Source organism: Dermacentor andersoni, chromosome 1 (assembly GCF_023375885.2).
Source record: "Dermacentor andersoni chromosome 1, qqDerAnde1_hic_scaffold, whole genome shotgun sequence".
NCBI classification, from domain to species: domain Eukaryota; kingdom Metazoa; phylum Arthropoda; class Arachnida; order Ixodida; family Ixodidae; genus Dermacentor; species Dermacentor andersoni.
Genome location: NC_092814.1, coordinates 377128825 through 377156501, shown reverse-complemented (window position 1 = coordinate 377156501; position 27677 = coordinate 377128825). Strand labels below are relative to the sequence as shown.

The following is a 27677-nucleotide window of genomic DNA, read 5'->3' as shown; positions in this document are numbered from 1 at the left end:
GCAGTATACATGTTTTAATGGCCATCAGTCACAAATGAAACTATTAAGATATGATGTACCACAAGGGTCTATTCTAGGTCCAACATTATTATCTATATCAATGATATAACAGCCATCCCAAGAACTCCTGCAATAATTTTTTATGCAGACGACACCAGTGTATTTTTTCTGGTATGCATCTCGATAATATACATGTCGAGGCTAATGCATAGTTACAAGAATTATAATTATGGTTGAATATAAATCAGCTCGAATTGAAATCGAGTAAAACAAAGGTTATTGTATTTAAGGCACGCAATAGACCTGATGATTCTGAACTTCAAATTACATCGAAAAAAAAATGTAATTGAACGTGTTCATTCTACAATTTGGCAGGTGTCCTTTTTGAAGAACACTTCAGCTGGTCCCAGTATATTAATAAAATTCATTCCCACGTATCAAGGGCACTTTGTGTGCTGTACAAGATTAGAAGCCTTGTTCCAACATGGCAGTTATATTGCACTATAATTCATTCACATCTTCACTATTGTATACTGATTTGGGGGTCTACAACCAAAACTAATCTTACGAGGTTGATAACATTACAGAAAAAAGCGATACGATCTGACCAAAATCTCTCGTACAACGACCATACAGGTTAGCACTTTTTTGAACACTCTGTTCAAAAAGTGAATCAATTATATGAGTTGAAATTGCTCTCTTACGTCTATAACGAAATCAAGCTCGATACTTCTAAATATCTTCCATTGCACTCTAGTAGTAATGTGCCTTACAAATTAAGGCACGACCATCCCAGAATTCCACTTGTACGGACCAGCTACGGAACCCCAATGCTTTCATACTTAATTCCCAGTCTTGTCAACAGACACACAGGCCATAGAAATTATTCAGAAATGCGTGTTCCTAAACTGTTTAAAAAAGAATGTTAAGGATTACCTCTTTTCCTGTCCTCACGATTAATAGGTAGCGTATACAGAATTTTTTATGATCCTGAGATTCTCTTATGTGTACGAACTTTCATTTATGTTTACAAAAGTTTGTACCTTGTTCCGTTGTTTAGTTTGCATAAAACTGTGTTTTGTATGCAACAATAGTGTACGAGTATTATGTTCTTGTTTCGGTTGCTGTATGCTCTTAGTGTGTGCATTCGGGTGCTGGGGTCCCGTCAGGCAGAGCACATCTGCCTTTTGCTCTTGTATCCGAGACCTTGTTGTCTGAAATAAATAAAAATTATTATTATTATTATTATTATTATTATTATTATTATTATGAGCTGTGAATGCGACAGCCTAGTGTCCTATTGAACGTCACTGAGCTGTCCTTCGGGTACGAACTCCTCGCGAGCAAGCGAGCACGCTGAGACGCTTGGTAAACGCCTGGCCCTGGCTGGCTTACGTTCGTATCATGGCGCATGGGCAGGAATGCGTGGGCCGATCCCGGAGATTGTGAAATACCAGGCCGACCTGCGGTGGTGGTGAAGCAGGCTTAAGGCAATCCGCCATCTTGCAAAGATAAGTTGAATATCTTGTGTCCAAACAGAATCACATAAATTCGCCGTTGTAAGAGAAATGCTTCGCATATATTAGAAAGTGCACCTAGTGTAGCAAGTGGGCCTTCACGCGTTTCATTTGTTTTAAATCCTGTTTGACGATAATGAGAGGGGGAAAGAGTGTGGCGACTGTGCCTGTGCACGTGTCCTGCGCTTGTGTGGTTATAACATCACGCGCGTTGGAGGTGCCAGCGTTTGTGAGTAGCGGTTGCTGCAGATGCATGGAAGGTGCGGTGACCACGTCGGCGCTTGTGCCGGCGTAATGGGGTGCCGTATGAAACAAAAAATGAATGATTTCATAATATATGCAGCCCAGGTATGCAGAAGGAACAGCTGCGCTAGTAATCCGTCCCGATATGAATGTGGGGACCCCACGAATTTTTTTCCTTTCTAATATATTCGGTTTTTTATACATTAATGTCTTTATAGCGATTAGCGAGCCGAAGTTAGAACGCAGACGAAAGCTTGCGCCGACAAGGAACGCGCGCATAGCACACGCCTCCAAGAGCGAGGGTGGCGTGGCTTGGCGACGTTGCCCTCATCGCGACATCTGGTGCGCCAGCGCGGCAGCAGGTGTACTCTTTCGCCTGCTCTGCTCCTTTGAGGGGCTCGCGTGACGTGGCCTCGCATCCAACGGGTATTTAGATGCCGCTTCGCTGCTACAGACGCCGGCTTTTGCGCTCAATGGGTCAGTTGATCTTTTTACGTCCGAGGCTACAGGGTATAAACAGAACAAGACATTCATTTGGGTACATGGCCCTTGTGGAATCAGTTGCAATGATTCCGCCGATAACGCTGCTCGCATAGCACATCAAAAAGAGCACAGCGTTCCAATTCTGCTTTCGAGGACAGACGCCGCAAGGCAGCATCGACACCTGGCACGCAGTCTCTCACTCACTGAGTGGAACTCGCCAAACCTATGACTTACACGACTGCATCGATTAAACCCCTCACTGCAACTACGACCTCCACTCGGACGTCCTCGACGTGAAGCTACGCTTCTCTGTCGCCTTTGGTTAGGAGTTTGCCTTCACAAAGGCATACTCTACATTAATTGCAGTGACCGACAGTGCAGCATGCGAGGTCTGCGGCACCGAAGAAAATATCGACCACCTGCTGTGCCACTATCCACGATATGCCCCAGAAAGACAAGAACTTGCCAACGCTGTCCAAAAACTGTACAATCGGCCGCTTTCTGTAAAGGTGCTGCTGGAACACCACCCCCATCGCTCGTCGGCCCATAAAGCGGTGAAGGCGCTTTTGTGCTTCTTGAGGACGACAGGCTTCTGCGAACATCTGTGACGATTGTTGCAATTTCTATAAGACCACACGCGTCAGCGAACTCACCACTAATATACTTCTCTCCTTCCCTCCTCTCTCTCCCTGTGCTCTCTCTCTCCTGTCATCTTTGTTTTCCCCTTTAACATTCCTCCTGCGTAGGGCAGCCAACCGGATGTTATTCTGGTTAACCTCCCTGCCTTCTGCTTTTCTCTTTCCCCCATCTTTCTCCGACATTCATTACAGTACTCAACGTTGACGCGCGCGCCACGCGACCTCGCACTGGGCTAACCTTGTATTATAATTATTCGAGGGGAAAACTTATATACAATGGACAGAGAAGGCAATAAGAGGGCTAGATTGCTGGCAACTGCCTGCGAAAGGGGCACAACGCCTGCCTACTTATTATGAAAGACAGGACAGAGGCCGAAGTTAATGTAGAGCAGAGTGGAAGTAAATTGTAAAGAACCCCTTCGCCAAAAAGCAGTTGACGTCCACCACCCGCCAGGAATATGAACTTGAGTTAAACCTTTTTTTTTGGGTGCAAAAGGAGACATGCAAAAGAAGGTGAAGAAGAAGAACTCGTGTTCCCTGGATAAGAACTCGTGTTGTCTTGTGTCCTCTATTCATCTGTGTCGTGCATTTAGCGCGATTTTTTGTTGTCGTGTGGCGGAGACGGTGCGGCCTCTAACACCAGGCAGTTTCCTTGCTTCCCTCCCACAAGAAAGAGTTGGCAACTTCCGGCAATTTCTTTACCTACTTGGCTACACACGATAAGGTATTATAGAGGTATTGTAGAGATGTACTGCTATCATGCGTGCCGATAGCACGTGTGTATGCGTGTCGCGTTGCCTGACAGTGTTTACTTACCCGGTTTATCTCTCGTTCGAGAGCCTCACGAGGCCGGTTAACGCACGCGATGACGCTTGATTAAACAATGCAGCGCGCCTCTATATAGCGCATAGGCGCAACAGCCCTCCTTTATTGTACGTGTTCGCATTTACAGCGCCGGTCATCGGGGTATCATGCAGACGTATAGGCTGAATGCGTCTCTCATGAGATAAGCAAATGAATCCGTGGCATTGACTTGCGTTGCAAGCACCTCGGATATACCAGCGACATTGCGAAGTTTGTGAAGGCTTCGTTATACAGCTTCATGCATAGAGTTTCCTACAATAATTACTAGAGCGAGCTCTGGCGCTGCAATTATTCAGTCACCATGAGAATGATGGGTGCAGTACATGGTTTTGTCTGGTCTTCGTGCTTGTGGATCCAGACGTTCTTGTGGCTGTGTTTATCACCTTTGATCTCCTTTGATTTTACTTAATTTCAAAGCAATGTACACTTTTCTAAGCGCAGAAGACTGCGAATACCCGTTGGTGTTGGGCTGCGGAGCACAAGGTCGCGGGATCGAATCCCCGCCACGGTGGCCGCATTTCAATGGGGGCAAAATGCGAAAACGCCCGTGTGCTTAGATATAGGTGCACGTTAAAGAACCCCAGGTGGTCAAAATTTCCGGAGTTCTCTACTACGGCGTGCCTCATAATCAGGAAGCGGTGTTGGCACGTAAAACCCCATAATTAGTACTTTTTTGCAAATATGCGCAATCTCTCCTAAATTACAATAGTTCAGCTTGTCGAGGTGGCCAAATCTAGATGCCCTTGCAACACAAAAGGAAATTATATTAGATTCTTTCGAACGTCAGCTATGTACATAGGGTATCTTTGTCGACTACTCAAAGGCGTTCGACTGCATAAATCATGCTACCCTACTAGAAAAGTTTAACTAATATGGTTATTGAGGCGTCTTTTTTAATTCATAGAATCATATCTCCAGCGCCGCATGCAACACGTAGTTATAAACAGTCACGCGTCCGATTTTAAACCACTTATCGCAGGAGTACCACAGGGAAGCATTTCGGACCCCTTGCTTCTTTGTATATATATATTAATGATTTAGTGAGTATTGACAAAGACGTAAAATTTATTGCATATGCAGACGACATTACAATTCTTCTAACTGAAAAAAATGCTGAAGATGTCATGACTAAAGCAAACGAGGTGCTGTCAAAATTATCATCTTGGAGTATCGCGAACTCGTTAGCAATAAGTGTTAATAAAACAACGGCTGTACTTTTATGGCCAAAAACTCGAAACATTGATACTTGTACCCTTTTACAGCTTAACAACTCCATTTTGCCTATTGTTCCTTCGATTAAGTGTCTTAGAGTTATATTTGAGCAACATTTGTCGTGGAATGCTCACGTGGAAATGGTAATGGGTAAGCTCTCTCGAGTGCATGGAATACAATGCAAGTTGCGTATTTTTTTGGACTTCTTTTGTACAAATCACTGTATATATACATATATATATATATATATATATATATATATATATATATATATATAAGCTATTGTCATCATGTCTGGGCCACCACAACGCTTTCTAACATCAATGTACTGCATAGAATACAGAAAAGTCCGTACGTTGTATACTAGATGTCCCTTACGTAACGCACACTAGTCCTCTATTTGAAAAGCTCAATTTGCTGTCCATACCTAACATTTATGCAGATATGTTACTACGAAATAATATGACCACTACTAATAGAAAAAACCACACCCTGAAACGTATTTCCAACTTAATAGCAAAACAGAAGGCGGTCACAAGGAGTTCTGAAATATGGGAATTACCGACGCCTAGAACAAATTATACTTTCCAAATGCTACGTTTTCGACTACCCTACCATTTAAACAAGGCAAATATAAAGTAATGCTTATTTTTGTGCTAGATGCAAACATGTATATAGAGGCTTGAAGGTTCTTTGAAAAGGCGCAATTCTTGTATAATGATTTTTGCACTGTGCTTATCAAATCATTCTGTACATGTTACTCTATGACATATTTCCATAAATTTTCTTATAATAGAGATGTACATAGTGCTGCATTTTTTGTTATTACTTCTTGTGTATGTTGTGATGTATTCATGACTAGCTGTATTTATGAGAAATACTCATCACGTATGCTTTACTTTTTTCTAATACTTATTCATAGTTATCATGAAAAATGTTTCACAGTTATTAGTGTGGAAATCGTATTTTTCCAATTTCTCTTGTACACAACTGTGCTCATACCTTGTTGTATTTGTTGCTGCCTGTAGAACGGGGCCATAGACCACGTCAAGCCTTGCTGGCTTTTTGGCCACGGTCCTCAGCATCAGTTGTATGTTGAAATAAATATGGTTTGATTTGATTTGAACAAACCGGACAGGCCGCGATTGGAATCTGAACCTGGCAACGTTTAACGCTAGAACATTATCTAGTAAGGCGAGTTTAGCAGCGCTATTGGAGGAATTAGAGGGCAGTAAATGGGAAATAATAGGGCTCAGTGAAGTTAGGAGGACGAAAGAAGCCTATACAGTGCTAAAAAGCCGGCACGTCCTGTGCTACCGGGGCTTAGCGGAGAAGCGAGAACTAGGAGTCGGATTCCTGATTAATAAAGATACAGATGGTAACATACAGCAATTCTATAGCATTAATGAGAGGGTGGCAGGTCTTGTTGTGCAACTTAATAACATGTACAAATTGAAGGTCGTACAGGTGTACGCTCCTACATCCAGTCATGATGACCAGAAAGTCGAAAGCTTCTATGAAGACGTGGAATCGGCAATGGGTAGAGTGAAAACAAAATACGCTATACTGATGGGCGACTTCAATGCCAGGATAGGCAAGAAGCAGGCTGGAGACAAGTCAGTCGGGGAATATGGCATAGGCTCTAGGAATAGCTGGGGAGAGTTATTCGTAGAGTTTGCAGAACAGAATAAAATGCGGATAATGAATACCTTCTTCCGCAAGCGGGACAGCCGAAAGTGGACGTGGAGGAGCCCGAATGGCGAGACTAGAAATGAAATAGACTTTATACTCTGCGCTGGCCCTGCCATCATACAAGATGTGGACGTGCTCGGCGAAGTGCGCTGCAGTGACCATAGGATGGTAAGAGCTCGAATTAGCCTAGACTTGAGGAGGGAACGGAAGAAACTGGTACATAAGAAGCCGATCAATGAGTCAGCGGTAAGAAGAAAAATAGAGGAATTCCAGATCAAATATAGGAATTCCAGATCAAGCTACAGAACAGGTATTCGGCCTTCACTCAGGAAGAGGACCTTAGTGTTGAAGATATCAACGACAATTTATGGGCATCATTAAGGAGTGTGCAATAGAAGTCAGTGGTAACTCCGTTAGACAGGATACCAGTAAGCTACGCAGGAGACAAAAGATCTGATCAAGAAACGCCAATGTATGAAAGCCTCTAACCCTACAGCTAGAATAGAAGTCGAAGAACTTTCTAAGTTGATCAAAAAGCGTAAGACAGCTGACATAAGGAAGCATAATATGAATAGAATTGAACATGCTTTCATGAACGGAGGAAGCCTAAAAGCAGTGAAGAAGAAACTAGGAATAGGCAAGAATCAGATGTATGCGTTAAGAGACAAAACCGGAAATATCATGACTAATAAGGTTAAGATAGTTCGAGTGGCTGAAGAGTTCTATAGAGACTTATACAGTACCAGTGGCACCCACGATGATAATGGAAGAGAGAATGGTGTAGAGTTGTTTGAAATCCCACAAGTAACGCCATACGAAGTAAAAAAAAGCCTCGGGAGCTATGCAAACGGGGAAGGCAGCTGGGGAGGATCAGGTAACAGGACATTTGTTCAAGTATGGTGGGCAGATTGTTCTAGAAAAACTGGCCACCCTGTATACGCAATGCGTCATGACTTCGAGTATACCGGATTTTTGGAAGAACGCTAACCTAATCCTAATCCATAATAAAGGGGACGCCAAGGACTTGAAACATTATAGATCGATCAGCTTACTGTCCGTTACCTACAAAGTATTTACTAAGGTAATCGCAAATAGAATCAGGAACACTTTGACTTCTGTCAACCAAAGGACCAGGCAGGATTCCGTAAAGGCTACTCAACAATAGACCATATTCACACTATCATTCAGGTGATAGATAAATGTGCGGAATATAACCAACCCTTATATATAGCTTTCATTGATTACGAGAAAGCGTTTCATTCAGTCGAAACCTCAGCAGTCATGGAGGCATTACGGAATCAGGGTGTAGACGAGCCGTACATAAAAATACTGAAAGATATCTATAGCGGCTCCACAGACACCGTAGTCCTCCATAAAGAAAGCAACAAAATCCCAATAAAGAAAGGCGTCAGGCAGGGAGATACGATCTCTCCAATGCTGTTCACAGCCTGTTTACAGGAGGTATTCAGAGATCTGGATTGGGAAGAATTGAGGATAAGAGTTAATGGAGAATGCCTTAGTAACTTGCGATTCGCTGATGATATTGCCTTATTTAGTAACTCAGGGGACAAACTTCAATGCATGCTCACTGACCTGGAGAGGCAAAGCAGAAGGGTGGGTCTAAAAATTGATCTGCAGAAAACTAAAGTAATGTTTAACAGTCTCGGAAGAGAAGAGCAGTTTACGATAGGTAGCGAGGCACTGGAAATGGTAAGGGAATACATCTACTTAGGACAGGTAGTGACCGCGGATCCGGATCATAAGACTGAAATAATCAGAAGAATAAGAATGGGCTGGGGTGCGTTTGTCAGGCATTGTCAGATCATGAAAAGTAGGTTGCCATTATTCCTCAAGAGAAAAGTGTATAACAGCTGTGACTTACCAGTACTCACGCACAGGGCAGAAACCTGGAGGCTTACAAAAAGGGTTCTACTTAAATTGAGGACGACGCAATGAGCTATGGAAAGAAGAATGATAGGTGTAACGTTAAGGGATAAGAAAAGAACAGATTGGGTGAGGGAACAAACGCGAGTTAATGAAATCTTAGTTGAAATCAAGAAAAAGAAATGGGCATGGGCAGGACATATAACGAGGAGGGAAGATAACCGATGGTTATTAAGTGTTTCGGATTGGATTTCAAGAGAAGGGAAGCGTAGCAGAAGGTGGCAGGAAGATAGGTGGGCGGATGAGATTAGGAAGTTTGGAGGGGCAACATGGCCACAATTAGTACATGACCGGGGTAGTTGGAGAAGTATGGGAGAGGCCTTTGCCCTGCAATGGGCGTAACCAGGATGATGATGATGATGATTTGAAAAGCACCAGCGCCTCAACGCACTGGCTTGTCCGCGAGTAATTTGTAAGGGCATTCTAGGCCGCTTGCTTATGCATGTGCCTCTGGCGTAATCATTTCAACATCGGGCTTCTGTACTAGTGGTCCTGTGTTCCATTCCTGCCAGCGGATAATATTGTTACGGATGGCTGTGTATTTATTTATTTAGTTTATTACGAAGGCCACTGGGAGATTCATTATTCAATAACACCATAATAGCGCTTAAGACGCGCAACATGTGCAAGTTGCGTTTTGCTAGAATGCCAACCTGTAGAGAAGAGGCATGCGACCACGTAACTTATAGGGCAACTCCGGCGTTTATTTTAACCACATTAGGATATTGTCATCTTGCAATGCCATTTATAGTCCTGTCACCGGTAGGATGGTTTAATTTGCTTAGAAATTCATGAATAATATTCATAACCAATAAAAGAGATACCGAAAGCGAAACGGGCAGCTGCTTCTTGTGACGTCACGACGAGTCGATGAGCTCAGATCCTACAATACCATAAAGTAAGCACGCAGTACACCTGGCGCTAACGCCAAAGAAGTGAAGCTGGTGATGTCTCCTGACGACACAGGGAGCGTTTACAGATCTTCCGAATGAGACAGCGGCGATTTCAGCGACAGAAGTGGTGTAGTCTCTCACGTCACAAACACGGGATGACCAGTAGAAAGTAATGAGTCGTGAACGCAACCAATCTTTAAAATTCATTTTCAGGAAAACAAATTAATTTGCAGCCATACTGCTTGGCACAGATAATCATAGTGTAAGAAAGAACGTATACTCATAATTTTATTAAGATCAGTGGGCATCCAAAAATCGCCGCAGTTACCCTTGTAGTCACTCAAAAGGTGTAAAACGGCGAGTGGGCCAGCATAATGCGACAGAAAATTGCGGCAGAAGCCGCACCTGCGCTGTGGGGTCGAAATTCCCACTAAATCGCCTTTTACAAGGAAACTGAGTGCTGTCGTATCGCTGCTTCGTGCGGTTTTGCGATGCCACTGTGCGAAGACGGGCTATCCGTTGGGCTTCTCTGTCTTGGCGACTGAATGTTCGGTATATAGATAAAATGGCAGGATCGTGTCAAGGAACGCCCGCGGCGATCGGGCATAAAGAAGGTAGAAAGGGCCGTAGTCAGTTGTTTCATGCTTCGCTGCGTTAAACACAAACGTGGTGAATGGCAAGACGTCATCCTCGTTCATGTGGTCAGAGGACACGTACATGGCCATCATGTTCGTCAGAGTTCGGTTCGTCCGTTCAGCAAGACGGTTTGGTCTGTGGACAATACGGTGTTGACTGTCGGAAATGTGCATTGCACAGACGAAGTAGACCTTCTGTAGCGTCAGCGATGAACTTCCTTCCGCGATCACTTATGATCACGCGAGGTTGGCCATAGCGTAGAATAATGAGACGTAACAAGAAGGTTGTGACGCATTCAGCGGTGCATGAGGGTACTGCTGCTGCTTCTGCGTACCGAGTAAGATGGTCCACACAGACTATGGATGACCCATCGGTTGTTGTTCAATGACCGTGGAAAGGTGTCCAGGAGGTCGATACAAACTTGTTCAAAGGGTGTATACGAAAATATCAGTGGGTGGAGAAGACTTGATGGAAAGCTTGCTGGTCGCTCGTGCCGTTGGCACGACGCATCTGTGGTCAGTAAAAGCGCTGCTGGGCACGCTGCAGCGTGCGGGTGAATCCCAGATGACCGGATGCATGGCACGCAGCGCGTCATCTTGAAGATATTGTGGCACAACAAGGAGGAAGCGAGTGCCACTCGATGCGTAGATGGTTTTATACAGCAGGCCGTCAGGTATAGAAAACTGACGACTGGCACTGGGAGTGTGGGCCACGACAAAAAGAGGTTCCAAGCTTACGTCGTTACTGTTTCAGCTGGAAAGAGGTAACTTCGGGAAATTCAGGAGCAATAGCAGCTAGGCAGTCATCGAAGCTGTCTTCATCGGAGTGTGTCGTTGCCAATGATAGGCGAGAAAGGCATTTGGCGTCACTATGACGGCGGCCACTACCATAAGTTAGCAAAATGTCATGTTCTTGAAGTCGCACAGACTATCATGCCAGACGACCACACCGGTCTCGAAGACTTACAAGCTGGCATAAAGAGTGGTGGTTCGTGACGGTCTTGAATGCGCGATCGTGAATATAAGAGCGAAATTTCTGAACAGCAAAAAGAGATTGCGAGACATTTTTGCTCCGTGTCAGTGTAACTTCACTGAGAATTGCTCATACAAGAACTAGTATTAGCAACAACATGTTCTACGTAATTGTATTGTTGTACGAGCAACGTACGAGTACGTTGCCTATCCCAAGGGCGCAAGTATGGATTTCGGTGGGTGAAGGAGGGTCGAAGTGGCGCAATATAGGGTCCGATGTGTGTAGGAACTTACGTTCACGGAACGCCGACTCACACTCTGGTATCCAGTCGAAAGCTACATCTTTTTACAACAGACGTACGCCTCAATGGACGCACAATGTCATCGAACCTCAGAAAAAGCAGCGTAAATACGAGCGTAATCCAAGGAAACTACGCAGCTCTCGTGCAGACTGCGATGGCTTGAAGGCGCTAACAGTCTCAATATTCTGTGGATCAGGTCGGACTCCATCCTGACTCAAAAGGTGGCTAAGAACCAATGTCTGGCGTTCACCAAACCAGCACATTCCGTAATTGAGAATCAAGCCCTCTTCCTCCATGCAATCGAAAACCAGGCTAAGGCGGGCGTTGTGCTCTTAAAAGGTACCACCGGAAATGACATTATCATCCAGGTAACAGATACATATCTTCTACTTTAGTCCACCAATAATTGTGTCCCTGAATCTCTCAAATGTGGCGGGCCCATTACGAAGCCCGAACGCCATAACGTTAAATTGGAACAGACCATCTGCTGCCTCAAATGCGGTCTTCTATATGTCGGCGGAATCCATAGGTATCTGCCAATACCTGATCTTAAATCGAGCGACGGAAGAAGGAGGCAGAATGCAGGCAGTGTATTACGACATTGATTTGTGGGAGGAGGTACGCATCTATCTTTGCGACCGCGCTTAGCTGTCTGTAATCAATGCAAAACCTCCAAGAGCCAACTTATTTCTTCACCAGGATAACTGGCATTGCAAAAGAGCTCGAGGACTCTTCGATGACCTTCTTTAACATCTCTTGCACTTGGTCAGCAACAATCTCCCGTTCCAATGAAGACACTCGATAAGGCTTTGGCCGGATAGGATGAGCTGAGCCGTTGTCTATCCGATGGCGAACGCGCGAAGATGGAAGAGCGGTACGGTTTTCACATTGGAAGAAGTCAGCACGGAAGCATGTCGGGATAGCACTTGTACCAAGGCGTCAGGTTCACGTGAAGCCAGACTTGCTGACCATGCTGCGAATTTTCGTTTCATGAGGGCAGATAGGTTGTTCGTTTGGGTAATTGAAAACCGTCAGCGTGCGTGTCGCCGTCAACACGTGCGACTTGTCGTCGAGGATAGGGAGCTTCGTGTATTTTGGAAGTAGTACGGGCACGGCAGAACAGTTTAGTGCCCACAACGACGTGGTTTAATTGGTCACGGACACAATGCTACCAGTCACCAATATGTCTGTCTTAACACTGACATCGGTGAGCTGTTGAACCATGGCGTCAAGTGAACCACCCCTATCAACAGAAGTCATGGCAGGAACAGACGCTTGCGACCACGGAGGCAGCGTCACCTCATCGGCAGCAACAAATGTCTTGATGCGGACGTTCATCAGAAATTCCTGGGACAAAGACGCTGCTAACAGAAAGCTCACTGGTACCGCAATCAACAGACGCCCCACACGTTGAAAAAGTCAAATCCCAGGATAACACCATGCGTGCACTGTTCGAGAGCCACAAATTCAGGTAAAAAACACTTCTCAGCCGGCGAAACACTCGCAGCACAAACACCAAGGGGACGAAGCATCTCGCCGCTTACACCACGAAATCTAGTATGACCATCTAGACAAAACATCGCTTTACGAAGAAGGCGGCTCTTGAAAGAAAGGCTCATAACATATATCATAGCCCCAGCATCCGCCAAAGCCATTGTAGATATGCCATCAATTAACGCTTCACTTTGTTTCTGAGCATCGTAACCGGGAGAGGCGTTTGTGTTGTATCGTTTCCAGCGACCTTACCTCCATCGGTCGCACAGGCTAGTTTCCCGGTGGGGGTGGTGGTGACAATGAACGTCACTGTGTCGAAAGAGAGTGAAGCTGGGGCGCTATAACGTAAAACTATTCCAAACTTTTCTACTCCAATTCTGCTATCAGCCCTCCGCGATTGGCCAAAAACTTTTTGGACCACCCCCACTTCACCTGTCTGTCACGCGACGTCAGGAAAAATGCGATACCTCCCCATATGATATGACGTGTACACATTGATTATGCATCATTTGACCGAAAAAAGAAAAATGGTTATTTCTGATTCGACGCCGTTTCGTCATTAGCCCTCGGCTATTGGTGAAGAGTTTGCAGGCAGCACCCATTTCACCTGCCTGTCAAGCGACATCACAAAACCGCAAAAACTTACCGCGTCAAAGTGGCGTGTACGCATTAAAGATGCATTAATATGCCGAACAAAACTGAATTTTCTTCTGAATAGCCACAGGCTAACCCATTCCGAAAGGAATAAAAGATGGCTGCCACCGATTGGACAGGCCCTGGCTACTCGCACCTGCCGGAGAGCGTGGGTTTATTTGCATATAATAAAGCATCTTGCGTGGCTGTGTGACATTTTCGAGCACTATTGGCACGTTTATGGCCTTCTTCTGCCAACTCTTCTCTGCTGAGGATATGATTTAGCGTCATTCTTAAGCTTACGTTGCACGCCGCCGCGATTTTCGACCAGCCACCGCAAGCTAAGTAAGGCAAAGCAGACTAATCGCAGACGCCGGTACCACTCTCTTCATCCGGTTGGCTTCATCAGCACTGGCTCTGCGCCATCGAAAACCTCTCCACTTGAGCGTGCTGCTCGCCTCTTGTCAGCCAATTAGATACGACACGCCGCTCAATGTAGGCAATGTTATTCGTTCTTCAAGCAAACAAAAGTGACCTCCTATGAACGAGGAGAGCATTTGATTGGTCTGCTTAGAAAACCCTGCGGGTGACCGTCTGGTGCTTGCGTCGGCGGTTACGCAAATTTGACGTCGGGAGATTGGAATACAAACATATTGGAATAGGTTTACGTTATAGGGTCCCTGGCGTGAAGATGGCGGAGTAAAGCTGCGGTCGGAAACAGGAGAATCACTGCCGTGATTGCGTCATGGAACGTTGTTGGGGAAAGCCATCGCAAATGATCTTTGATACCACGGATGGCCGAAGTTTCGACTGTCGGGACAACATGACATCGATGGTGGTTCATACTTTGACGTCTGGCAGGGCTGGCGAAAGAAACGAGAAATATGCGCAGTGGCACCACAGCTATAAGACACAGGAGGCTCCCGGCCAACGTCGTACGCTTGAACGATGTTGGACGCTCGGGCCGATAAAACCGCTCGTTTGGTTCCGGGTAGCAATTGGACTAGCAACGCGGACATCCAGCAGTATTGTCGTAACCGGACTCTTGCGGTAAATCGATCGCATCCTTGATGGTGAGCCGCGTGGTAGTATTTCATACCTGTTTCAGCAATGGAGAAAGGAGCCAGCGGGGGGATGGTAAAGCTGATGAGCATCATGGAATACTATGTCATTGGTCATTTCAGTGTGTCGACTCCACTCCTGGCGCACAATCTGCCCAATAGTTCATGTGGGATAGAGTGATGGGCCGTCGTCTATACGCTGGCAACAGTCATAACATTTGCGAACCGGCCAAACTTCGGTGTTATGCGCCGCGTTTTGAGGGTCTAGAAAGTGCGGCAACGGCGCATTACGTTGACGACTGTGTTGAAGCTCTCCTTGTCGATGAAGAAGTTATAAACATACTCGGCAATTACCTTCAACAAGTGGCCAACTTTGCCTTACTCTGACATGCGAGGATTGACCGCTCTGCATAGCTTCAGCATGGCTTCCACATACGCTGTGCGCGTCTCGCCTGGAAATCTGGCTTTTGAAGCAGCGTCTGCTCTGCCTGCTTCTTCGCGAAGGAATCGCCAAACCGCTTTTGGATTTCTAACACGAAGCCAGCCCATATTGTATGCATATGCTCAGGGTTATAGATCCACATGAGCGCCGTGTCCGCCAAGAAAAACACAGCGTTTGAGAGCTGACTTACTCCGTCCCAATGGTTGTTGGCCCGTTTTTGTGGGTGAGCTACTCGTCCACGTCCTCGCCGGATTTTCCTGCGAAAGATCGAGACACTATCAGAGGCTCGCGTTGCCAGGAACCAGCCACCGCTGCAGTTGGTACAGTCTGGTTTTTGTCTTGATCACGTGACATCTCGATCACCAGCGGTAATGGAGGCAGTCCAGCAAAGCGGAGGCTTCGGCGAAGATTAGGCAGTTGGAGAACCGTGTTGGTGTGGTCGAAGTACCTCGCAACCTCCGCCAAAATTGTTGAGGATGATGGTGTGTTGAAGGGTGAAGATGAAGTTAAAGGGCGGCAGAGATGATCGATCGTGAAGTTGCCGTTCAAATGCTGCTGCTTCCGCAAGGACCGTCGTTGTCCTACGGTTTATTGTTTATTAATTTATCCTACGGTAATATTTATTTAATTGTTTATTACGCATCATTTTGTGGAAAATGCCACGTTTACGAAGTCACAAAACCGTTTGAAGCCAAAAGGACGAAGTTTAGGCAAATCCATGCACTAACCATCATTCCCATGCTGGCTGAACCACCTCACTTACAGCTCACGCAGGCAAAAGCGCCAGAGTTTCCTCTAGCACTTATTGTATGAAATCCTATGCTTTCATGCACCCTTATAGAGTCGCATGCGGAGAGCGTTTGCGAGATGCAATAACAAACGGGGTCTATAGTGTGCATGCGCCGAACTCAATGAACCACTTTGCGGGTTACTTATGCGTGCTATCGATAGGAGTTGGTTGCTGCAGGCTCTGCCTGGCTTGCGTGCCTATAGCGGCGTGACAACATGGCGGCGGCCACGGCGCCCCCCGCTTCGATCCTAATTTGCCCTTCATACTTGTTCTTCTTCGCGATTGCACAATATAAATGCTAAAATTGGTTTCTGCTTGATAAAAAAATTCATTTAGCGTCCGCGCTTAGTGAAATGCTTCCAGCGCAGCGTCTGGGCAATGTAATCACTGTAATCAATGCAATCATGGAGATCTTTCTATGGGTGGTGGTAACTAAGAAGGCCAGCGCGAGCTACATTGCGGGATCGTACGGCAATGTGGTGCCGGCAAGTCATACATTCTCAAGCGCATTGTTCCTCGACGGATGGTTTTGCAATGCCTGCGCCGTCCATGACAGGCTCGGCAATGTGCAACGTGCAATCGCAAAAGCAACAAGCTGACTTGCTGCAATCATTGCGTACACTGTGCTCATATAGACGCCAAAACAGCACATACACTCACAGACACGCAGATACGCAAATGAAACATTTGAAAGAATTTCGTTAACGCCGTTGACCCTTAGAAACGCCAGCTGTGCTTTCGTATCGCGCAACAAGTGGGTGGTGCTTCCCCACAGGCTGGCAATGTCTCGCAGTTCCAAGCTAGAGTAGCGCTGCAAGTGCAGTACCTTCAGGTATTGTCGCTCTAACACGTAGCGGCAGCAGCCTCATAAAACATGTTACAAGTCTTGAGGAGCGGTACATTCGTTGCACATTTGTGACACGATTCGTTTGCCGCAGCAATGCACACATACCTATTGCGTAGGCAATGTTGGTGACTCCTCCGTGTCCCAGCGAGGCGAGGAAGCGAAACGCGTTGAAAAAGGCGAATGAGCCAGAAAAGGCTGTGGCCACTCCTGATGCCAGCGACAGGAGCGTCGTGGTGAAGATGGCTGGACGCCGCCCACACCTGCGAGAGTGGACAAGGGTTAGTTCCCGCAGGTGCATCATTATGGGTTTATAATGCCGAGGTTGAAGTTACAAAGTCAGTCCGAAGTTGGACGACGCTGTGCACCGGTGACCCACTACCAGGAGCGTAGCCAGGGGGCTTATGGGGCTCATGCTCATGGGGCTTATGCATTAACCAGGCGTATGGGGCTTCAGCCCCCCCCCCCCCTCCCCGAAATTTTTTCGTGCAGTCATACACCACCGACCCAAACAACCCCCGGCGCCGGAAATCATTCTGGATTTTGTCTAGAATGTCTTTTTCACGCTCGAAACCCGCCGTGGTTGTCAGTGGCTATGGTGTTAGGGTGCTGGGCACAAGGTCGCGGGATGGAATCCCGGCCACGGCGGCCGCATTTCGATGGGGGCGAAATGCGAAAACACCCGGTTACTTAGATTTAGGTGCACGTTAAAGAACCCCTGGTGGTCAAAATTTCCGGAGGCTTCCACTACGGCGTGCCTCATAATCAGAAAGTGGTTTTGGCACGTAAAACCCCATAACTTAATTTAATTTTTTTTAACGCTCGCAAAGACATTTCAGCACGAACATTGCGAACTCGGGCTGGATTTCGCACCAACGCCCATGCACCGGGAGTCACATAACACAAAGAGCCTCATCCAAGCACAAAGTTTCAAGGGCGTTTTGATGGCCAGCGGGCTGGTCGCGGCATCTCGCGGAGGCCGCGGAATCTATGGAGCGCATGGATTTCAATTCTGAAACATTATGGGTATAAAGTTCTTATGAACTTTTGATGAGAAAGGTGCATTGACATTTCTAAGGTCGCGCTTTAGATTTTCAATTCCGGAAATTTGTGGTATTGATGTTGCTATAAAGATTGGACGTCAAAGGTACAATGACTTTTCTAAAGTGGTACAATGTAGCATACAACGAGACAAGCCAAGTCAACACATTATCAGACAAGTTCACAAAGCGCGTAGCGAGGTCCGATGAGACGAAGCGTTGTGGTGCTTCATTTGTGCCGTCATGTCACAGAAAAGGATATCAAGATTTCTTTCACCTGCTCCAAAGTATCCATGGCAAGACACTAAAGCCAGCAAAGGCAACTACGTTCTTATTTTTTTTTTTTTGTAGTTTGAATTTTATTCGCGAGGAGACATTGAGCCTCTTCAATTTTCTTGTTCTCGCTACCCGTCGACTCCCAGAGCCAGCTAGAGCGCATGCGTTTTGCTCATGTTACCCCATACACCGCACGGCGCACTTCGGTGCACGTTCGTTTTTCTCTGGCCAAGTGGATTTTCGCCTGGCAGAGTTTTGGACGCTTTCTGGCTAGCGGAAGAGAAACAGAAACAATGGTCGCTCGCCGGCATCACTGTGGGAGCTCGACGGATTGCAACGCGTTCGCTTGAGAGCAACCTCTCCGGAAAGTCTTGTCTCGCCGGTGTAGGATACCGAGCACTATGCGTATGGTTTTCTGTGGACCAAGCGTCCTACGTTTTCTTCGATATTCCTTCGGTAGCCACATTATGTGCCAAAAGTAAGCATTCGATTGTGGCCAGCATGCTTTCTTTCGGGTTTTTTCATTTCGGTGCCCCCGCCCCACAAAAGAAAACAAAAATAAATAAAGACATTCTTGCGGCGCAGCAAATCGTCGCATGCTGAAAGTTCGATTTTGTTACTTCTTTTTTTTTTCTGAAAGTAATGGGCCACGCGATTTTTTAGTTGCCGGATACTCTGATTATATTATTGCGATAGCAATTATATGGACATCCCAGGCGCATTCCTACCGTCGCCGTCACCGTCATGTTACGTATAAAGTCCAAGGGCGATAACATTGTGACCGCGCGCCGCATGCTGTATGTATGAGTGAAAACGTAAAGAGGGGAGGGTGGCATGGGTGAGCCGACGATGGTGGTTCAGTCTTGTGTGCGCAAGGGAGAAAAGCGGGGAGGAAGCACACCGCCTTCCCTGGCGCGCGATACGTCAGGGGTTGTGGAGGGAGGGGGGGGGGGGGCAGGCCTTAGGATTCTATGATCTGTAATCTCTGATTGCGCAAAATGTTCATTTGCCTTGTTTGACGCATTATATATAGTGACTTTTTGTTAGATACCTAGATTTATTGGAGACATACGTATATTTTTATATCTTGTCGCGAGGTTTTGTGTATACGTGCAGTGAACTTTGTTTCCAGTGACACTTTTTTGCCATTTATCAAACTGTACGTATCTTCGCATTTGCATATTTCATTGTATCTTCGCATTTCTAATGTACGAGGGTGCGTCAAATGAAAGTGAGCCAACCCATCCCGCGCAATAATGGTTCGGTTCATTATCTGCGAGGCCTGTGCGTAAAAAAAATTATGGGGTTTAACGTACCAAAACCACTTGCTGATTATGAGGCACGCCGTAGTGAAGGACTCCGGAAATTTAGACCACCTGGGGATCTTTGACGTGCACCTAAATCTAAGTACACGGGTGTTCTCGCATTTCGCCGCCATCGACATGCGGCCGCCACGACCGGCATTGGATGCCGCGATCTCGTGCTCAGTAGCCCAACACCGTGGCCACTGAACAACGACGGCGGGTGAGCCTGCACGTAGTTCACAGGCATCTCTCATTTACAAAATTCACACATGTGTCAGGATAAATGTTCTTTAATGCTTTCATACACTGGATTGAACATAATTGCGTGACATAAGGGACGCTCCAAAAGTTGAACAGCGTGGGTTTATGACAGATGAAGATGTTTCCCAAAAAGAAATTGGTCGCCGCGTGACTCCCGCGTACGTTGAATATCGCATTTCATTGGCCACTGCGAAGGGTTGGAGAAAACGGTTCAAAGAAGGACGTGAAAGTTGCAAATACGATCCAACACCGGGCCAAAACCGCCATGAGAGCTGGACAACCTAGTTCATAAGGAACGCAATAGTAACCTTTCAATGCAGGCACTAGTGGCAGTATATAGGTGTTTGCCATACTTTGATAATTTCATCATCATAAGCCGCAGCAGGGACAAATGTGCGTGGAAAATCATCAAATCGGCGGAAACCTATTCCGAGGACGACGAACATGCGTCAGCCCTCCGTCCATGCCTTTATCTCGCAAATAAATTTTGCGCCTTTATATACGCTCTTTGAACGCCCCGACGACAAATTTGTCCTCTTCGGTTTTTCAGATGTTGTCTCGCTGTTTTCTTTCTCTCAGTGTATGCATGTAAATCTGTTTATCATTCATGAAAATCTATTGGAAGTAAGCACTGTGGGGGTGCGTTTCATTTTCTCTACTGTCCTGTTCAAGTCGCGCTGTTGCAAGCACACAGTTATATCGAAGAATTAAAGCTGGTCATTTCGCAAGTATATTCTCCTATATTGTTATGCATTTGCATAGTGTGACTTGGGCAACAATATCCGTAGCCAAACTTAACTCTCAGTTATCTTCTGCAGAGGTCGCACACCTCGTCGGAGCGTAAATCGTCATCTGTTAGGTTGGCTGAAAGGAAACTCGTGGTTAGCCTAGGCACCGATTAATTCGAAGAGGGGCATCGAGGCCCGCTTCTTTGTTTTACACTGCGTCAGTCGGTAGCTTCAGTCGCATTCTAAGCGGGTGAAATCATGACATATTTAACAGGGAGAGGCGGGCTAGTTGGTGGTCGATATTGGAATGCATCATGTAACCGGGCAAACGACAACGGACGAAGAAGATCTGTGTGTTTTCTTCTTCGTCCGTTGTCGTTTGCCCGGTTACATGGTGCATTCCGAAATCATGACACACAGTGATGTTAGAAAAAGAATAGGAATGCACATAGCAAATACTAGGCTTAACTTAAGGAACATAAATGCGCATTCCAAAAGAAGTTATCATAAGTTAATCGCTGTTTTTTTCTCACTCAGACTATGGTTTTGATTTGTCGGTGGTTACTTACTTTAACGTGTCCCTATAAGTGTAACGCGAAGGTAAAATTGTGATATGTCCTACAGCCGTCATAAAATAAATGTGAAGATTAACATCATCCATTCAACATTTCAGTTTTTGCTGACACTGATGACACGTAAGGCGGAACGTACACCCTCTGTAAATAGCCCGAATTCTGCTTTCGTAGCCGGATTGGGTACCATAAGTTCGTTAGGGTTCACAAATGCATGCGCATCGCAACGTAACACTGGTCACATTCCTGCGTGAAAGTGAAAAAGACCAGTCTTACCAGTCGGACATGTGAGAGAAGACGAAATTGCCGACCATGAAGCCGAACATGAGTATCGACTGCGACATGTCCAGCATCCATAGGTCTTCGCACACGACATTCCACTGTATGACAAAAGCAATGGAAAAATTAAATTTGGCAACTAATATGAGATTCGCTAGATGGCAAAATCACGAAAAAGCACGACAAAGCTTACTTCTCTTTGGATGCTGCAGTTGATGTCGTTAAAAATTGCGTACAGTAAATAGCCAGATAAACTCATACCGAGAAAGAGATTTTATAGTAAACAGGTACACACAAGCACAATTACCTGGCTAATAACGTGTGAAATCCTCGGGTAATTCGCCCCGTAATCTATACAAATTCTGCAGGGCGCAACGTGTTCCGAAATGACGCAGCGGAGCGGCCACAAATTCGAGGAAGAAATTGCTCGGCTTCGGTGCACACTGGTAGCACCCCATAGCGGTTTGAACCGTGAATGCTGCGGGAATAGTTTGATAATGCCGTGAAATTGAGGCCACTTTTCGACATGTCGCACCCCTCGATACCCTTTTTTTCTTTCCAGCGAACGACCCCTAAATATTGTTGTTTGTGTTTGTTGTTTTGTACAGGCGCTGTACTAGTCTAGCTCTGCTTGCAATAGATTCACAAGTTCGTAATCAGTGATAATGTGATCGCCCACATCACCTCAAGTTCGAAAATGCTGTCATAGATGATATAGGCGGTTCCACTGCCCATTTAAAAGTGAACAAAGCGCGGTCCAAAGTTCTTACTCAGCTTAAGAAGTTAAGACGCACTTAACTCCTACAAAATTGTTCATTTTAAGGCGTTCCTTACAGTGGTGTCTGGCAGTTAATTCGTTTTGTTTTTTTGTCCTCACTATCGCTCCACAAACTTCACTAAAACAGGTACAGAAATTCTATGGACGCTACGTCCTTTGCCATGGCAATGTGAGTCCGCGTGGGCAATGTTAAGTCCTCGCTTACATGGCAATGTAAGTCTGGTCCGCGTCGTCTGTAACGCGCGCTGCTCGCAGAGCCTGCTGGGATTGCACAGCGGCTCTCCGTCGATTTTTCGGGCGCGTGTGGGCAACAACAACTAAAAAAAGCTTCCCTGGCCTGGTGAGGACGGTCGAGGACGGTCCATGCGCACCCGTGTGGTTTACCGACGATGCTAATAACCGCATACGGCTTATCCGCTAGATGAGACCAAGACACTCCACTGATCGACCATGCACTAAGTGCCCCATTGCTCATTAAAAATCTATTTGTCTTTGCTTCTCTCTGCCCAGAACTGGCCCTTGCGACATTAAAACCCATTAATAATCATCAATGTATTTACTTATTTATTGTGGACTGAATACATAGACAATTAGGGTATGCCACCAGCTTTAAAGGAGTCCTGAACCACTTGTTTTCGGCGCGGGGAAATGAATTTACGTTTAAAACAGACTATTTAAGAAGTACTCTGCCGCAAAAAAGTACTTCAATGCATTCAGCAGAAGCAGGGTGAGTGGCAATCAAAGATCGCCTGTGGTCGCCACTTCACGGTGCTCCTTCTTTAGTGCCTTGCACTGCGAAGGCTACGGCGGAGCGGGGTGGGGCCCATAACGATCCGCCTACTGAACGCCACCGTGGCGCGCAGTTCAGATTTGATTTTGGCGTTCACATAGACGCCACTATTTCCGATTTTGGCTCCTTCGACGTGCCAAACTTGGAGACTATTCGTCAGCTTACGTTTGAGTTCACGGTGTCTCATCACTTTGATATGCTACAGTGGACTAGATAGCTACGTGCGCCTGTTCTCGCACCGAGTGACATGAATAGCACACATCCTTTCGCACTTATCTTTATGACAATCACAAGGGTCGAACAAAGTTCAGCTTCATGTTCGCTCGCGCTAGTACGTCGGCGCACATTGGCTAAACGATTGATGCCGCATTCCGGACTCGCGTTGAATGGAGTCCTAACCTAACGAACTTCAACCATGATGGCGACACACCTCGAGGGTGTGCAACTCCGGAAGCAGACGGCTCGAGTCACGCCGCCCACAGATACCAATCAGAGCATGCTGTTGTCCTCAGAGAGCCGCAGCGATCTAGAGAGCAGAATCGTCACGCCGCCACGCGGCGGCCGCGGTATCTACGCTGCCCTGCAGACGCAGCCACATGCAACTGTAGCGGCTAATATGCGTACGACAGTGCTTGAGTGCGCGGTCGCGCTCATGTGCTCCAGCCTGGCCGTGCTACCTGGTGCGGACCAGCTTTGTTCTGCACCAGCTTCACCGACGGATAGTAGCCAGAACCGAACGGCGCATTTTGCGCAATAGATCAATACGAAGCGAAGTATGCCAAGACACCTAGCCAGGAGCGGCCAGGAGTGAGCGCGCGCTGGCAAGCGTACGTCTGGTCTGACCTTAAATTCCGCGAGGTTCGAGGCTAGTTCAGTGTTCAAAACAAATAGAAATTAGCGAGACCCGACGGATGCAACACGGTTACGCAGTCTGGCCAAAGCTTGATAGCAGATGATATCCAACGGTAGTACGACAGTCGAAGTTGCGGAAATACGCCATTCATATCGAAATTCGAAACGCCGATTTTTGCTTCCTTCAGCTTCTTAAACTGAGTCAACATAAATGTACACAGTGACAGTAGGAAGAAGCGCGCTGATCCAAATACTCTTCTTTACGGCTAATTTCGATTATTGGCCAATAGCAGACGCGTATGCATGGGGCCCTGCTATATGACGAATTATAGCAGCAAAAGAGACTGACGAGAAGGTTTCTGTTGAAAAGAGAGTGTTTGAAAAGAAGATGGCTTCGACACTCAGCTTAAGAGCTTCATGTGGCGCCCACGACAGCAAAAGTTGGCTCAGATGTTTACAGTAGTGTGCGTTATCAAGAGACTGTGTTTCTTCACCAATTCGGAAGGTTGTTCAGGATCCCTTTAACACAATGTTAAATTGTTAAGTGAATGAAGGATTAGGATGAATAAAGTGAAACATTTCGGCTGTCTAAGTTCGAATCAATAGGATTAACTAGCACGAAACATTTAATCACGTCCACATAAAGTGAGGCGCCAAGGAGCGTATAGAAACTACCTCGCTGGACACGGTCCTGTCGTGGAAGCTATCATCGAAGTCCCAGCTGGAGCATGGAACGGAGGTGACATGCACCAAAGTGTGGTTGGACGGCTGGGCCTCGTCGCTCATGAGATCGGGCAGTGCGATCAGGCGCGCCAGTTCGTCCCAGCCGTGCATGTGACATCTGCTCGGCGCCGTGACGCCAGCCTCGCTGGTTTCCAGGGGCAACGCGAAGTTCCTCCACTGTTGCGTGGTCCAGTTCCTCAGGTGCTCCGGCTTTTCGCACCAGTGGTCCTGCGAATTGAACAAGCTATCTGAGTGGAAGGGACGCCGACATTCATCCCGACTAAGGAGTCAGTATTACGAAGAGAGCTAAACAACGGCATGGAGGATTGGCAGCAGTATGAAAGGCAACATTCAAGGTTTATTCAATGCACTAATTGTCAATGCGTTTGCAGCGTTTGTTCAAGAGTGAAGCTGCAAGACGAGCATTGACGTAGCAGACCTGAACAGATACTTCTGCAGTAGTTCTTGCTTTAGCACCGATTAGGTGTAAATTCAGATATCGGTGCCCCTTGCGCAACAGTAAGCTGTATGCAGTGGCGCCATTTCAGTACTAGACCTAAAGTGCGGTAATATTTTAACCAATAACAATCAGCTGATGTCTCAACTGGTAAAGTGTAGAGCCTTGAAAATTAAACCAGCATTGACGCTGTATTGATGTTGCGCTCTCATTACGCTTTTACTAGCGTGCAGCTAAAACATGTCCACAGCCGTGAATGCCACTGGTCAGCACTCCCAGGGCTAGATATTTATTTATTATATTTTATTTATCACATACTGCTGACCGAACGAGGTCCAAACAGGAGAGGCCGAATACAAGAATGACAAAAATATTTGACCTTGAACAAAATGCACACGTATTGACAAAAAGACACTAAATATGGACGATGCATGTTATACAAAACTGAACGAGATATGGCACGCACAGGAAAAAGCCGTGAAAGAGAAGCAACGCGCAACGTTAACAATACATCATATCACAGACACTGCATTCTGACAGTCCAAGTCACTCATCAGGGTCAAGGAGGAGAGAATCATGTGGCAGTGCATTCCAATCTGCGATTGTATTGGGGAAAAATGAATACCTATAAACATTTGTACGAGCGAAAATAGGTTCAATAAAGTGTTGATGCCTATGACGAGATTTTTCAAATCATTGTTTATTTATGTATTTTGGGGGATCAATTCCTCGTTTCGAAAAATATAAGCGATTAAGAAACACAATTCTAGCAATTCCTCTGCATTCTTTTAAGCATTCCAGCTTTGCTTCCTGCAACATAGCAGACAGAGAGTCCCGGAGTTTGTAGCGGTTATATATAAAACGAGCCTCTAATCTTTCAATTTTTTCTATTTGTTCTACACCTGCCCGTGTGTGAGGGTCAGACACAATACTTGCGTACTCTAGAGAAGGTCTTACTGTGGCTTTGTACGCCATCTTTCTCAGTTGGTTTGACGATCTTCCTAATTTGTGTTTTAGGAAGCCTAATTTTTTTACGAGCTGAAGAGCATATACAGGGTGTTCCTTTTTTTAGCTGCACAAAATTTTTTAAAGATAGCCTATGGCAGATAGTGCAATTCAAACCCGCGATCTAAATTACTCGATGAGGTGGCCATTACTTCTACGAGAAATCAAAACGTTGAATTGAAGAATTAACGTAACGTTGCCTGACTGTTTCTTTAATTAATTTACGTCACTTATTTCAAGCTACGAATTATAGCCGCTTAGTTCGCACGGTGTATCCACCTCGAACGAATTCTCTGCACCAGCACCAGTTCCGATAATAATTTTGAAAGTGTCCGTCAAGATGCATTGGTGTTCCAGTTACTTTTGTGCTGCAATGCATAAAACAGCGGTTTCTTATCAAAGTAACTGGGACGCCAACGCATTTCGTCGGACATTGTGAAAATTATTGTCTTGGAAGTGGTGCTGTCCAGAGAATTCGTTGCAAGGGCATACGCCGTGTGAACTCACCAGCTATAATTTGTAGCTTAAAATATGTGGCGCAAATATATTAAGAAAAAGACTCCATTAGCGTAATTACGCAAATATTCAATTGAATATTTTGATTTCTCCTAGAAGTATTGGCACCTCATCGGGTAATTTAGATCGAGGGTTTTTATATCGGTTGGAGTAAGCTTTCGTAGGAGTGGGTGGAGCTATCCATTGTAGAGATGATGAACAAATCTTCATGCATTGTGAAGCTGGCATTCCCCCAGTGGTGAAAGTGAAGAGTTGCAACCTCGCTAATTTCTATACTGCCTTTTGCACTTCACCGCTGGCTTCCTGTGAGCGCTTTCACCTCGGGTTCGTCTGTAGGTAAACTTCAGAGCGTGGCGTCAGCCAATCTTTAATAGCTAGCGGCGTGACGGCACTCTCGAGGCGTAGTGTTTGTCTCTTCTCTAGAGCATCGGCGAAGTAGCTGATGGATAAAAGGTTCGGCAGCTGCACCCGGAGACTTTGTTGGAATCCACTCGCGGCACTGCACGTATTTATGTCCTGATACCCTCCTCGCAAAGCGATTTGGGATTTCTTCAAATGAGACCGGCGGACATCAGAACGACTATAGGGAATTGAGCCCATAAAAGCTATCACTGCAAGACCGCGGTGATTTCAAATAAGTTTTGACGTTTTTAATACAGAGAGAACATGCCCTTGTTAGCAACAATCACAATATACATTTAGCTAACCTGCGTTATCATGCCGTATGTCCGACAAGAGGCATGGACTGCCCTTGACCAGGTATCAGTGTTTCGAGCCATCTGTCGCGATATTTTTTAGGCGTGGGCATTACCCCTATGTACGTATGTTCAGCCTACCCTGTCTTCTCCGTTCAGTCGGTGGTCGCGGCAGCACGCCGGAAGTGCATACCTACGTCTAACTCGTTCAACAGTATAAAGATAACAGGCAATGAAATCACAGAAAGCGAAGCGGAAAATAAATGGCACGTTGAACATAAACATGGAAGTAATAAAAAAAAGTAACTGAATGTGTACGACGAGACAACTTGCCTCATTCAGTGGGAGTGAGACCCACATCCTCGTCACACGGGCGGCGCTTTATCGATGTAATCTGTATAAAGTACCCTCAAAACCGACGTACTACAGAGGGGAGTGGGTAAATAACATATACATAAGTAAATAACAAAGCAGCGAGAAGTGTTTAAGTTAATGAAGCAAAATTCATTAGTTAGTTTTATCCGGGATTGATGATGTCTGATACGGTCGAACGACATTTTGAGTTCTTGATTGCAACAACTGCGCCGGGAAGGTGGTTCTATTCCGGAGCGGTCCTTGGAATAAATGATTAGTGACAGGTTGTGGTGTGGCATTGAGTTATTCCAACGTTATGGCTACGATGAATGTGAGAGGAAATGTAGGTAGAAGACGATATAATATTATCGCCCAGGTAGGAATTGTG

General features: G+C 46.0%; 1 protein-coding gene across 2 annotated transcripts in view; it reads right to left on the bottom strand.

The window, feature by feature from the left end:
- Window positions 1–27677, bottom strand: part of LOC126518494 (organic cation transporter protein-like) — a 180780-nt gene that overhangs the window by 30933 nt on the left and 122170 nt on the right. For both annotated transcript variants that reach the window (XM_055064937.2, XM_050168280.3), the window contains exons 3-5: window positions 24215–24490; window positions 21117–21220; window positions 16768–16922 (exon numbers count right to left, since the gene is read on the bottom strand). In XM_055064937.2, coding sequence (XP_054920912.1) covers window positions 16768–16922; window positions 21117–21220; window positions 24215–24490 — 535 coding nt within the window. The remainder of the gene's footprint in view (window positions 1–16767; window positions 16923–21116; window positions 21221–24214; window positions 24491–27677) is intronic.